Source organism: Dioscorea cayenensis, chromosome 14 (assembly GCF_009730915.1).
Source record: "Dioscorea cayenensis subsp. rotundata cultivar TDr96_F1 chromosome 14, TDr96_F1_v2_PseudoChromosome.rev07_lg8_w22 25.fasta, whole genome shotgun sequence".
NCBI classification, from domain to species: domain Eukaryota; kingdom Viridiplantae; phylum Streptophyta; class Magnoliopsida; order Dioscoreales; family Dioscoreaceae; genus Dioscorea; species Dioscorea cayenensis.
In genome coordinates this window covers 21,043,554-21,058,109 of record NC_052484.1, presented here as the reverse complement: position 1 = coordinate 21,058,109, position 14,556 = coordinate 21,043,554, and the positions used below count along the sequence as shown (strand labels likewise).

Below are 14,556 nucleotides of genomic sequence, written 5' to 3'. Positions count from 1 at the left end.
CAGTTTAGAAATCTTGATTAATATAAAGGGAGAAATTTTTAGGAAAACAATAACAAAAAACCAAAAACAGATGCCACCAGATTTATAACCCAGTAACACCAACCCCCATACAAAAATGTGAAAAATAATATAAAAATTTTAAAACTATAAGTTCAAATCCTACTAGTGAAAACAAACCCCTAATTGTAAATATGAACTTACAATAAAGAACAAACCCCTAATTGTAAATATGAACTTACAATAAAGATGTACAGATTGGATGATCAAATTGTTAATCTGTGCACACACCATTAACTACTTCCCATATTTGTAATATAATAATAATAAAAAAAAACAACAAATTAGACGATCAAATTCTCAGCATGTGTAAACACAACTGACTACTTCTCACATTAATAATATGGAAAAAAAACACAGCAACAGATGAGAGCAAGGAGAATTTCTTACAAAAGCCAAAATTAATATGATAAAATAAGTGAAAGTTAAAATACAAGCAACGACCAGCAATGCAATTAAAAGTCCTAAATATTATACTGTTGTACTTTCTACACAAGAAATAATCAGGCTCCACTTTATTTGCAAAACCAGAAAAAATTGAGACCAAAACGCACGCGAGGAGTAGGAACCGGGGGAAAAGCTACAAAGATCACAAAAGACTTGGCTCTTCATAAATTATCCAAAGTCTAACACAGCCTCCCACAAATATTAATACATTGGTTACACACAGCTACTTTATATATATATATATATATATATATATATATATATAACCCAGTCCCAGTGACGGTGAATCAACGTGCCTCATCTTCAAGAATGCGGAATCCAACCGTAAGGTCTTCATTCAGTTTCTTGAATTTTGCCACAAGGGCTTCCTCCCCTTCTGCAGGATCTTCAAATTTTTGGGACCTAAATTAAAATTTAAGTTAAATTGTCCCTTGGTTAGGCATCTCAAATGTTCAAAAGAAAACAAGCCAATAATTACTGATTAGTATGAAAAGCTAAATGATAAGTACAGTAATCAGTTCAGAATATGAAGATGCAAACAAGTTGATCATGATCATATCAATGATCAGTTTATCCATCTTCTACATGGTGAAAAGGTTGGTTACATATCATCAGTGTCCCAAATCAATGTTCCATTATATGCCTCTTAAGTTCTAGAAAATAGAGAATTAATAAAACAAGCAATCCTACAGTGCTGGAATATGACCAATGACGCAGCAAATTTTTGAATAAAGAAGAAAGGTACAAATTTACTTGGGAGACAATGCCATTTAATTGTAATACTCACACTAAACGGTAGAAGAGATCACCCAACCGATGCTTGATAACACTGTATGTTATCTTCTGCCCATCTGAACCTGCACCTCGTTCCACTGCCTGGAAGGCCACAAGATGATAAAGAAATCAGATCGTTATAAAGAGAACTGAACAAATTAAAACAGTGCCCATATTACAAAATCATATTGACTAAAACAAGAGTTTTAATGCAAATGACAATCATTTCAAAACAAAACACAGCCAGAGTTTGCTATCTGAATTGGACAAATAGATAAATCTAGAGTCCCAGATGCAATGAGACCAACCATCCAAAAATTCAAAGTACCCCCAGTGAGCTGAGCAGTTTATAGTATGAATAGAACTGAACCTCGTTCTAATTTAAGCACTCAGCTATGGACCAGAATTCTCTGAAACCGTGTCCAGAGTGAAGCAATTGATGAAAAGATTCTGTTACAACCCCATAATCTATATTTGGTCAGCTCTATTTCAAACTAAATTGTCAGCCAAATACTTACTTCATCACTGACAACTTATAGCACAGGAGAAAGATCAGAAAAGAATGTTGCAACTAATCATGCTGCAAGGGAAAACAAAATCAAAGGATGACAGTAAACACAATATTGACCTGATTCGCCAAAGTATTGAAATGAATAATGTTCCGCATCATCCACACTGACTTGTAGAAGGGGCAGAATTTGTCATACCTATGCATATATCAGGAGCAATCTCATCAAACAATAGCATAAGACTTGAAAACGACACGGTAAGCAAGAAACAATGGAGATATTTAAGATTCAAACCGCGACAGATAAGTTAACAGGACTTACGGAGTAAATGCATTCTGAGCAAGATAGTCCTCTCTTAGAAGTTTTGCTGTTTCTAAAGTGATCTTGTCAGTTTCTGCTAGGGCATCCTTACCAACAAGCTGCAATATTATGCAGAAGATTAGAATAAAAACCACACATATGGTTGATACTTCTCATGCAACTTCCAAAAGGTTTCCTAACACTATGCATGAAATAGATCATCAAGATTTTGAGATTCACAAGGCTAGTATGATATTATATTACATACACAAAAATGTTTAAAATAATGCAATAGCCTTGAAGAAAAGATGAATAGCCAAAAACCACCAACATCATAAATAGCAAAATAAATAAATAATCACATACCCACTTCCTCCTATCTAAGAGTTCTCTTCAAAAATAGTTCAACTGCTTATTAATTAGCTAGATGGGCACAGGTCATTCATCATGTTCTATACAACACATTCATTTGCTGATAGGGATAGAAAGAAGTTGTCATGTTTTACAGAATGCCTCAATTATCTACAAGTACTCAATCCCAAGTACCATAATCTTTACCGATAACAACATAACACCATCTGAAAAGTTGTAGTGCCAAGCGTTCCTTTCAAATAAAGAATGACAATTCCAAAATAACCAATGACTATGCAGTCTAAGATAGGCTGAAATGAACATATACCTGTACAATTTCATTCAGATCATCCTCTCTCTGCAGCACCTCACGAGCTTTTGTTCTTATATCAATAAAATCTGGATCAAATTTCTCATAGAAAGATTCTAAAGCCTGCAGCACATAACAACAGAAAAAAAATCAAATCGGAACAAGAATAGAAAACTAAATTTATATTAAGTCAGGCAGTAAACCACTTCAAATCAAAGCACAGGTTATTCCCTACTAGGTTGTGTCCAACTTGTAGAGCAGTCAACCCAGATCTTTATGGGAGTGCTACCAAAGAAGAGGAATTTTACTAGCACGCAAAACTTCCTCTAGTTTCATCTCAATCATAGCACTAAGTTTGCAATGTGGGATAAGAATTAACCTTTGAATACTTGGAATATGAAATAAGCCAATTCACTGATGGAAAATGCTTCCTCTGAGCAAGCTTCTTATCTAGCCCCCAAAATACCTATTGAATAAGTACAAGCTATACAAATTATTCACCAATTCAATATCATTTAACCAAAAACTTCTTCCTGAGAAAGTGACAGTTCCCTTACCTGAACAATACCTAGGGTAGCAGATGTAACTGGGTCAGAGAAATCACCTCCAGGAGGAGAAACAGCACCAACAATGGTCACACTGCCAGTACGATCTGGGCCACCAAGACATTTCACTTTACCAGCACGTTCATAGAAGGATGCCAAACGTGCTGCAAGATATGCAGGATAACCACTATCTGCTGGCATTTCAGCCTGAAACAAAATTACATTCATAACTTGGGATGTATTACACCAGATTCTCAAGTCAGGATAGGAAAGAAATACACAGGAATAACATTCAGCAACATTTTTTCATTGATAAGTTTAGTCACAGAACCAATCCAGAATCAAATGTTTACTGGAAGAAGCTCATTTACTTTGGGATGTCTTAATTACAATGTCAATAAATTACCAGTCTGCCAGATATTTCACGTAAAGCTTCTGCCCATCGAGAGGTAGAGTCTGCCATCATGCTAACATTGTAACCCATATCTCTGAAATACTCAGCAATTGTGATGCCTGGGGCGATGATAAAGCAAAGAATAAGCAGTAAATACATCTAGTACATATGGAAAATTAGCTCAAGAAAAAAGGACAGGTCACAAAATTACAAAAAATACAATCCTATATCATGATACAGCAACTTGACTGCACCAAATAATAGCCTGAACATGCACAAACCAATATGACAGTGAATTGAGTTGAAAATGACATTAACAAACTAAAAATGAAGAAAGAAAATGAAACACAATTTGGGTTCTTTCTTTCTTCTTGTTTGTTCGCCTTCTCCTTTTGTTTATTTTATTTCCTTTATTTGTGTATCTTTGCCTAGAAGATTGTCAGATGGTTACCGACAACAGTTGGGCTGGAATGTATCTTATATTGTACTGCCCGCATACAATGAATTGTTAGACAAACTCAGACAGAGAGATTTCAATATGCAACGACCATTTATTAAAATTCCACCAATGCAACCAGCATGCATAACTAATATTAAAAAAAAAATCAGGGACCAAAAGGGACCGTTCTAATGTTGCAACATGCCATTTGGAAATGAGACTCATTAAACACTTCCCATAAAAAAATCAGTCTTAAGTGTACACCAACAGTTCCACTCACATTGTGCACATGTAATTCATAATTTATCTGATACTTCATAATGTTCATATAGCAGGTTAAGGCAGACTATGTTACCTGTATAAATAGAAGCCTCACGAGCAGCAACAGGCATGTTAGAAGTGTTAGCCACTAGTGTAGTACGTTTCATGACAGACTCTTCACGGCCATCAGGTAGCGTCATTGTTAGTTGAGGAAAATCCATAAGCACCTGAAATGCCAAGCTAGATAAGAACTCAAACAAATGAACACCAAGAAGTAAACTAGATTTAACCACATACCTCAGCCATTTCATTTCCTCTTTCTCCACAACCCACATAAACCACAGTGTCTGAGTTGGAGTACTGAAAAAATTTGTAAACACTAGTGTAAGTTCACTATGTAGGAAAATAATATTAAAAAGTTAAACGTGAACAGTGATGTCCAGATATATATATGAGATTACCTTGGAAAGAGCTTGACTAATGACAGTTTTTCCACATCCAAAAGCACCAGGTATAGCACAAGTTCCTCCAAGAACAGAGGGGAAAAGGGCATCTAAAACACGCTGTATAAAGTTCAAAACAAACCATAAATAACAAACTCTCATTAGTACAATCATTGATGTATCAGATATAACATAATTTAAGATTATTTTTCTTCAGTAAATACTTGGCCTGTTAACAGAGGAGTATCAGCAGCAAGTTTTGATGCAACAGGTCTTGGTGTACGCACAGGCCATGTCTGCCAAAGCAAAAGCACAGATTTTCTGTAAGACAAATCTTAGTAAACTACAGTAAACTTTTAAACATCTCATTTTTTTAAACATAACTGGCTAGAATTTGACCTGAAGCATAGTGAATTCCTTCTTTACACCCTGAAACTCCAGCTCAAGTACTGTATCCTGTCATTAAAAAAAGAACCAAATTACAGGAAAATAAATATTGAAATTAATCAAGAAAACAATCTAAAATGAAAGGAAAATGTTGATTGCTAACCTTCAAGCTGTACTGGCCAGCTGGTGCAATGTAGGTAACTTTACCCATGGATCCAGGGGGAAGGGCAACATGGTGTTGCATCAAAGTATTCTCAAAGACAGTCTGCACAGAAAGTTCTACATGAGAAAATTTTCAACTTTCTACCACCATTAGCAAAAACAAGCATTAGAACAACTTCAAGAGAAGCTCAAGAATGCATAACTTACAGCATATAAATCCCCACCAGTAAGGAGATCCCCCTCGCCTGGCAGAAGCGCAAGAAAAGGTCAAATTGTTCTATTTCAATCAGGGTGAATATTTTGAACAGAAGAACTAAAGATTTAATTTACTTACCTAACTTCTTAGGCTCAAAATCCCACAATATATCTTTGTCAAGGGCAGGAACAGAAACACCACGGGGAATATACACATCACCAGACTTTATAGCAATAGTTTTTAGTGGCCGCTGTGGTGGAAAAGAAGTATAAAATAAAACAACTTAGCATTTGATAATATAAAAGGAATTAAAAAGCAACAGAACACAAGAAACCATGGTCTCAAGTATAGTAATTGTCATTCAGACAATTTTGATAAAAATATGAAGTAAAAGAGGAAATATTAATCTTTTCAAGCACAAATTTTATAAGCAAAATATGAAAGTAAAAGCAGAATCATTTGGGCACAGGTGAAAAATGAAGGATAGTTTAAAACTACTGGGACTGATATAATACAACATGAAAATCCAGTGGCAATTATGACCAAATTAAATAATCTGTATTCTATACTCAACCTTTTGTATTTAGCCTGGATATAAGATCTCAAGCATACCTGAATTCCATCAAAAATGTTCCCCAATATTCCAGGTCCAAGCTCAACTGAGAGAGGCTGTTGCAATAATAGCGAGCATAATATGCATGAGCAAAAATCATCATAAGACAGAAATTGGCATAAAGAGATGCCTATGTACCTTTCGAGTTCGCAAAACCGGATCATTTACCATCAGTCCAGCAGTTTCTTCATAAACTGAAGTCCATAGGAAAAGAACAACAATAGCAATAACAACATTATACACCATAGTTTAATACTGTAGAATCAAAGGGAGAATAGCAATCGAACAAATCAATGCTGGAAATGGACCAGTGAACAAAAGCTAAATACCTTGAATAGTAGCAGAATCTCCCTCCAATCTGATAATCTCCCCGATAAGATTGTCATGGCCCACTCGGACAAGCTCATACATGGCAGCTCCACCCATTCCATCTGCCACAACGACTGGCCCAGAGACCTGTACAATCACATGCAAGATGGATCAAATATCACAATAATAACTTAAAAAAAGAAAAAGTAAATGTTCTTTGATCAATATGAAGATTGAATAAACTAAATTCAATAAGCTGCTAATGGAAGCTGAAACATCAAATAACTGCATTCAATCTAACCATTGTCAGATAGTCAAGCTTATTAACTTGGACCGCTGAAGTTAATAAAGGTGCTGTAATTTCTGAGTTGAATTTCAAGCATGGAGGGTTTTTATTTATTTGGTCTAACATGAGAAAACTGGTTCTTCCCTCTTAAACCAATAAATTGAAATCACATATTTTGTTTTTCTCAGAGAAACGAGGAATAGGGCACCAAATTAGACATGTTGTACTGATCATCCTAAACTGCAATTGAATAAATCGGTAAATCACTGTTAATAAGATTTACATTTCAAAATTACACTTTCTGCAAAACAAAATGGTTGTCTTTAACTCTTCATAGCTAGAAATAAGGGAACGAGATTAGTTTTACCATACAATAGAAACAACTAAAACCCGATCCAAGCTCCTTCTCAGACCGTAAAAATTTGATTTATTTCGCACGGAAATTCTAATTAACAACAAAAATCGCTTTTTTCATCCGCTAACTGTAGTACTTCAAAAGCAAACACTAACCCACACATCTCTACACCGAAAAAACCAAGTCATGGATCAAATCGAAGAGAAAACTAAAACAAGTCACATACAGTGAAAATTCGTGAAACCTCCATGAAACAAAAATCAAATTAAAAGAAAAAAAACAATCAGTTCAAAAAGATAGCACGAAGAATGATACCTTGCGGACATATCCATACTCACTCTCCTTCTCAGAGTCCTCGAACGTGGTGAGCCGATCTCCGTAAGCCATCACCACCGATCAAAATGAAAACAGAGGGGGAAATGGATCGGAAACCTAATTCCAGCTATCAGCGATCAGGGTTTCCCGAGGATCGGGATCAAAAGAAGGAAACGGGGTTTATTGAGGACGAGATCTGGGATCAAAAGGGAAGAAGGGGGGAAGAAGGAGAGGGCGAGCTCTCTCTGGGCGCCACGGACTTGGATATATCATGCCTTCATTCATTGATTTATTTTTTTTCTTCCCATTTTGTCCTCGTTTCTAAGCGAACATTTTACAGTGATGAAAGGCCTTGATGGGCCAAGCCCATCATCACTAACTAACTACTTTAAGAAACCAGTATATTCTTGGGAATATTCTGTTACAATATTATTGGATTTTATACTGTTTTGAGAAATAAATAAATTTTATCCATCTTTAAACTCGTTTGTTTAAATTTTAATATACAATATGATAATTTACGTAATTAGTTTTTTCTCCAATCTAAGAAAAGTTGGTTTATTTCATTAGATGGGAGACAATGACACCATGGAAACATGATTTCTCGTATCTTTTTTGGTAGGCAAAATGATGGTAAGGTTTATGAAGGAATACTTGTGGACCATAACGTTTCTAACTGAAAAAGACTATACCCTTACATGACTCGTATACAAATAAATACCAAAAAGATGAATACTTGTCTTGTCATATTCTAATCAGTTTTCGACTTGCATATAATTGTTAAGAAGGCTCACTAATACAGGACAAAAAACAGTGATCTGATCCAAAAATAAATAAAATAAAACAAAAAAGATTTTTCACGAGCGTGGACATTATTAGCATGGCGTGCATGCTGAGCTTTCTGAAGAATTATTTGCATAAAAACATTGATTAATTTTCAAAGAGTATTCAAATGGGTGGGGGGCACACCAAGTAATCATTAAGGAACAGAAGAATGCCATCCTTGCTTGAAAACTTAGATATTCATCAAATAGTCATCACCAATTGAGCAAAAGCTGAAGGACAGAAATACAAAACCAGGATAGCAAACAGTATCAACCAGATTCATCTTATATCAATCTAACAACATCAGTATCTCAATAATTTTTCATCGTAGCTAGTAAGTCATTGGTTGCTTGCTCAGAACCAACACAAGAATCAATTCTATGAAATTAAATATAGCATAAAGTAAATACATGAGGAGGGCAGTCCAATACGGGTACTACAGTAGCTCTGGAACAAAACAAGTATACCATTGTTTGTATGTGGTTGTCCAAATATTTTGCAAAAAGTGTTCCTCATAAACCCACGTCTGTCTGTTCTTCTGTGAAAATCACTCGGGCCTAGAGTTTCATAAGCAAGTCGAACACCCACACCACACCACACCTACATGTACTGTTAACTTAAATCATTTTTATGAAGAAAATTGGCGAGCATATATCAAGGATGTTATTCTATAATGAGCAGAAACATGGGCACAAAGAATCATACCTCCAGCATAAACAGCACAAAATAAGCATCTAGGCTTCATACTATACTCTAATTTTCAGCGTGCCTGCGCTTAGGCCTGCGATTTGTGTGGCTGCGATGGCCGTTTGCAGTGGATTTTATCGTCTTTTTACTGCCATGCAGAAAGCAGGAGGGTTGTTAGAACAACTGCAGCACAAGAAAGATGCAAGAGCAAATCCAGGGGAATGAATCCCATAAACAGTTTACAAGTGGAAAACAACCAACCAGAAAATTATTGAGAGAAGTTTGAGCAGAAATAGCACTGGTAGAGCCAGCAAAGCAGAAGCCTATCAGGGTGTGATATGAAGTCAATACCGCATAAAATGTTCAAGAACCAGATTTATGAAACACAAACAAGGTTTAGATAAATGGAATGTTACGTACCACAAACCACACAAACTCCTTGGTTGCAAGATGTTTTGTCAGGTCATGATTCTTTAGTTTCTCCTGGACAGAAGCTTGAACCTATAACAAAACCAAAATTAAAGAGCAAAGTAAAATTCCTGCCTACTTTATATCAAGAGTGTCAAATAAAAATTGATTTTCAATAGATGATAATTATGTTCATAAACAACTCCAAATTTTATTTGAAGACAATCATATTATCAAAAGAAAAATAGACTAAAACAAAGCATCTAACAAAAACAAAATTAGCATAAGTTGGCTGTTTAACAAAAATGAACAAGACTTCCATTGAGGATATATCTATGAAAACATTAGGATGGTCAATGAAGTTCCACTTGGAAAACCTTACAAGCAAAGAGTGGAAATAGGAAAAATGAGAGATTCCAATCCCCCTATTCTGGCTGAAGAGAGAAGCTAAAAGAATTAGTGCACAAATCATGTTCATACTTCCATTGAGATCAGATCATATTTTGTTGCAACTTCAACAACTTGGAATCTTGTTTATTCTGATATTTCTGAAAATAAGCATACCTAGTTCTATTTAACTTATAGCAAAAATATGGGGGCTTTTTTAAAAGGGTACCTACCAGCAAGGCACAAGGAAAAGGAGGCATACCTGATCATGATATTTTGTTGCCGTTTTAAGAAATTCACCATAAGCATAAACCGCACGTGTAGTATAAGGCTTCATGACGACATGCAATTTCTCAACATGGGGTTTAGTGATGATGGCAACTTGTTCAATATAGGGCCTAGAGACCTCCCTTGCTTTCTGGAACCAGACATAATTAATTGATAAGGTGATGATGAATATATTATACACAATGATAAATGAAAATGCATTACTCCCTCAACCAACCAATCAAAGTAAAGCTGTTTAAGAATACCTTGACATAAGGATCTGCCAGTTCTTGCGCTTTGGCAATATGTGGGCTAACAGTGCTCTTGGATACTTCATAAATCTCAATGGTTTTAGTAGAAGCCTTTTGCACATAGGGTTCAACATGAGTTGTGAAGGTTACCCACTGCTCCTTCGCCGCAGGAATCCATTTCTTCCCACAATAGGACACAAGGTTAGAAGGGCATAAACTAACTTCTATTTTTCAATCAAGGGCATACATAATACATAAAGATGAAATGAAGGCAAAATCTAGCAATTCTATAAACATATCATCATCCCCAAGTGACTTAAATTTTCCATGCTACATCGCTTACAGTTTTAGCCACTTCTAGGTGAGGCTCAGCCCATTTATGTGCCTGAGCTGATTTCTCTGAGGCCTGAAACATTTTGAAATCCAAAATCAAATCATGCAGTTATGGTGCCAAAAGAAAAACTACTTGCGAGCAAAATCTTGAACAAAAGGAACTATGAGTACCTTATGCAATAAATGATTCATGGCAGGTTTTCCATGCTCATTCCAATGAACTACCACAAGATGCTGCTAGTGATTAAGTCAAAGTCATCATGAAGACAAAAGACAGCACCAAAAACACTTGCACATGGCTAAAGGAGCAATGCATCTGACTTTACCTGACAATGACCAATGCGAATAGCAAGCCAATGTGGAAACCAAGCTCCATGAATCTGGCATCAAACAATTGAATGGTGAGTTTCAATGCAATCAAGCCCTTTTAGAGTACATAGGAAAGGCCATATTTGCGATTCAGGAGAAAGGTTTACTTCAAACTGGTCAATGAAGATTTTCACAAAAACAGAACAAAATGTTGAACCTGTCAGCTCTCATCAGATCAAACACAATTTCTAAAGTTGATCTAAGATGAATGCTTGATAACAAATGATGAACAAAAATTTACAGGTTAGCCATTAAAGTTACTTCTCACCGATCTATCTTGAAAGTAAAGAGCTAGAGCCACTACAATCACAAGCCAACATTCCAACCAACACATATTAATGACAAAGAGGCAGAAAGCAATAAATAAATCAATGTATTTTACGATGAATGCATCAGGTTAAACCTTTTAAATTTAGCCTATTCATAACCACATAGTAAGTATCTCGAACAAGATGAGCTAATCCCAAAATTAAATTTAGCAACCCTGGCAAAATCTTTCAGCTTTAAGTCTTTAGTGATAGACACAAAGGCCAGTTGGTGAAAAAAAGGGACTTATAACATAAGGCTAGATATGAGACTCCAGAAACCGCATAATATTTGTAGGAAAAGTCCAAAAGATAGGAGAAATTTTGTTTTATACTTCCCCATTCATCAATTCTTGAGACTACATGATACTTGTAGAAAAAGTTAAAAGGATGACAGAAATTTATAAAAGTTAAAAGGATGGAAGAAATTCTCTTTCATATTCTCACCTCTGTCAATTCTTTTGACTTTGATGTTGCCTCTAACTGTACTCTCATTAACTCCTCCTGGACAGCACAAAAGAATTTACTAAATATATAAGAGGAAGGCCAGATACCACAATCAGGATGCTATGCAACAAACCTCAGCCACTTTAAGAGCTCGTTCTGTCTTCTGAAGTTTGTGCTTCAGTTCATCATTCAACTTATGTTGCTGCAGAAAGGAAGAGACATTGATATCAGAATAACATAGTCAAATTTTTACTATCTGGCAATTAGTGATCTTTTTCCTCAGATCCGATCACATCAAAATGTAAAGGCATCAATATATCAATCAAACCAAAAATCATATATGGCAAAATTGGTTAACACCATAATCTTCAACATTATATAATTGGGTCTCAGCAAGTTATGAAGCCTTGAATAGAACCCAGGTTGAGATATAGGTACATTCATTGGAAAAGAAGACATAGAATTTGTTGGAATGAGTGCAAAAACCATTATTGAATTTAAAATGTTCTAAAAACCATGATTTTGATTGCCTGTTTCAGAAAGATAAAGTTATAGCACAGTTTTATTTTGCATTCTGTACTCCAGGAACCGTGGACCAGCATACATGAAGAACGGCAGATCTAAACAATGCAGCAAGAATGATTGATCGCAGTGGGAGTGTCGATTTGAAGACGATATAGCATATATTGTCAACTGTCAAGCATGTGTTCATCAAACAAAATGCTAGCGTGGGAACAACAGTCAATGGACTTACGAGATATCATATTAGTATAGATGTACTTACATTCTCTAATTTCAGACTAAGTTCCTGGAACTTCCTCTCTGCTTCACTTAACTGATCCTCTAGAGCATTTCTAATCCTGCTCAGGGCTTCTATCTCAGTTTTAAGTTTTTCTGCCTGCAAGAGTTTTAAGACTAGCATGAACAACAGCAACTACAATCTGAGAGGCTAGCAGACAGAGTTCATTGTAATTTTCTGACCTGCTTCTCAAATTCACGAGCTCGCGCATGAGCTTTCCCAACCAGCTCCTCCGCATCCACAACTCCTTTTTTCTGCCAAGGGAGGAAACCAATAGACATATGTCAATGAAGAATTTAGACAAGAACCAAACATTAGGTCTCTTTCACTGAAAAACACTAACCTGAAGCAGTTCAATCTCAGTTTGCAAAGAAGCAATGCTTGCTGATTTCTCTTCAACAGTTTTCTCTAATTTCTCAATAATTTCATTCTTGCTTTTCACTTCCCGTGCTTTATCAGTTATACTAGATTCTGAAAAAGGGTCCAAGAAAAAAAATTAAAATTAAAATTAAAATGTATCATAGATCGACGAACATTTACTCCATCAAGAGGAATAAAGAAAAATAATCATATAAACGTTTCCAAATTTCAGCAATAACTAGCAAATTAACGTAGTAATAATCAGCAATAACCAACCTTTAAAAAGCAACTTTTTTTTCTAAAAAAGGATAACAAATAAACCAAACAAACAAAAAACATGTTGCTCGAGATATCTTTTTCCACGAATCAGGCGAAAAAAAAAATAAAAAAAATAAACACACACACACACAAAGTATGAATAAATCCTAAAACACTAAAACGAAGGATCCTGACAAGAAGAAACCCTAAAAGATAAACAACATGAACCGCAAGGGCGATTACCAAGAACACAAATAGATCAAACAGTCCCAAAAAAGAAAACCTAGCTCATGAGTTCTAGGACAAAGAGATCGAATAAAACAAACAAACAAACAAACAAACCTAAAGCCTGGATCCGAGGCTTGAGCCGTTCAATCTCCAGCTTAAATGGCGACTCAACATCATCAACAACCCCATCGGCTTCCTTATCCTCAACATCAAAGCCAAATTCCGCATGAACTCCAACGATCGCGAAAACAAAGACAGCAATAAAGAAGAAGAAGAGCTTCCGCGCCGCCATACCAGCCTGAATCCCTTTTTTGGGCGAGAAAGAGAGAGAGAGGACTCCGGCGAGGGAACAAAGAGAAGGGTGGTTCGCAGAGCTTGGAAAATTCCCAGCAATGATGTCGTGAGTGACACGTGTCAGGATCTGAAGCGTTGATAAATGGCCGAGATCTTTTATGGGGGGGGATCGTGGCCCGCTGAAAATGAATCGCACTCGATTGGGTCGGTTTTTCGGGTTTGGTAAGACTAATAACAAGCGCCATCGGTTCGGATTTTCAAGATCCGACTTCGGATCCGGGAACGGGTAGGTAGGGACTTTAATTGTTAATATAAATATATAGAGAAATATTTAAATGAGCTATTTTTAAAATAATTAATGTGCCGTTATCTTATTAGTTTTTAGTTATCAGTGCTAATTTGGGAATGAGATATTTAACTTTAATAAAAACTAGTGTGGCCAGCCCGTGCTGACGCTACGGGTTATCTATAATGTTTTTTTTTTTTGGGAAAAACTTTACATGTAATTAATATTTTATTTGCTGATAATTGTTGTTTATTAGAAGTGTTTCATTAATTTTTTTTGAAAAACACATTTAATTTGCAAGTGTTTATTCATGTATTAAATATGAGCAAAAGTTCAAGTTTTTATTGTCCATTCCACATAGCAACATAAAAGGGTACAAAATAAATTTTTTTTTTTTTCATTTCATTCATGATTTTCATTATAAATGTGCTTCAGAAACATTTGTATATTCAACATTGTCATCCATGGTAGCTGGAAGGTTGAGGTCGAACAGAGTGATTTATGGTGGGTTTTCAGGAGATGAGTTGGATTTGAGAGGTTTTTTCCCATTGTTGTTTGATGAGTCAACCTGAAAAAAAATAATAATGTATTAGCTCATT

General features: G+C 35.6%; 2 protein-coding genes across 3 annotated transcripts; both read right to left on the bottom strand.

Moving 5' to 3' along the window:
- Positions 1–439: 439 nt before the first annotated feature.
- LOC120275767 (V-type proton ATPase catalytic subunit A) lies at positions 440–7,733 on the bottom strand. The gene is made up of 20 exons (XM_039282460.1): positions 7,454–7,733; positions 6,518–6,644; positions 6,327–6,382; positions 6,188–6,244; positions 5,714–5,825; positions 5,587–5,624; positions 5,381–5,482; positions 5,230–5,286; positions 5,055–5,126; positions 4,849–4,950; positions 4,685–4,747; positions 4,482–4,614; positions 3,700–3,806; positions 3,306–3,500; positions 3,128–3,214; positions 2,767–2,871; positions 2,109–2,206; positions 1,907–1,985; positions 1,292–1,380; positions 440–906 (listed from the first exon to the last, which is right to left on the bottom strand). Exons 1-20 carry the CDS (start codon positions 7,523–7,525, stop codon positions 792–794), a joined length of 1,866 nt encoding a protein of 621 aa, XP_039138394.1. The 5' UTR covers positions 7,526–7,733; the 3' UTR covers positions 440–791.
- A 799-nt stretch (positions 7,734–8,532) lies between these two features.
- Positions 8,533–13,856, bottom strand: LOC120275769. 2 transcript variants are annotated; one of them, XM_039282461.1, is made up of 15 exons: positions 13,492–13,856; positions 12,875–13,002; positions 12,714–12,785; positions 12,517–12,630; positions 11,866–11,934; positions 11,733–11,789; positions 10,938–10,991; positions 10,783–10,845; positions 10,622–10,684; positions 10,294–10,458; positions 10,023–10,178; positions 9,386–9,466; positions 9,227–9,288; positions 8,984–9,113; positions 8,533–8,887 (listed from the first exon to the last, which is right to left on the bottom strand). In XM_039282461.1, the coding sequence occupies exons 1-14, from the start codon at positions 13,667–13,669 to the stop codon at positions 9,032–9,034; spliced, it is 1,344 nt and encodes a 447-aa protein (XP_039138395.1). In that variant the 5' UTR covers positions 13,670–13,856; the 3' UTR covers positions 8,533–8,887; positions 8,984–9,031. The 2 variants fall into 2 exon arrangements, with proteins under 2 accessions (XP_039138395.1, XP_039138396.1); XM_039282462.1 differs by having other exon boundaries at positions 8,533–8,878.
- Between the last annotated feature and the right edge of the window lie 700 nt (positions 13,857–14,556).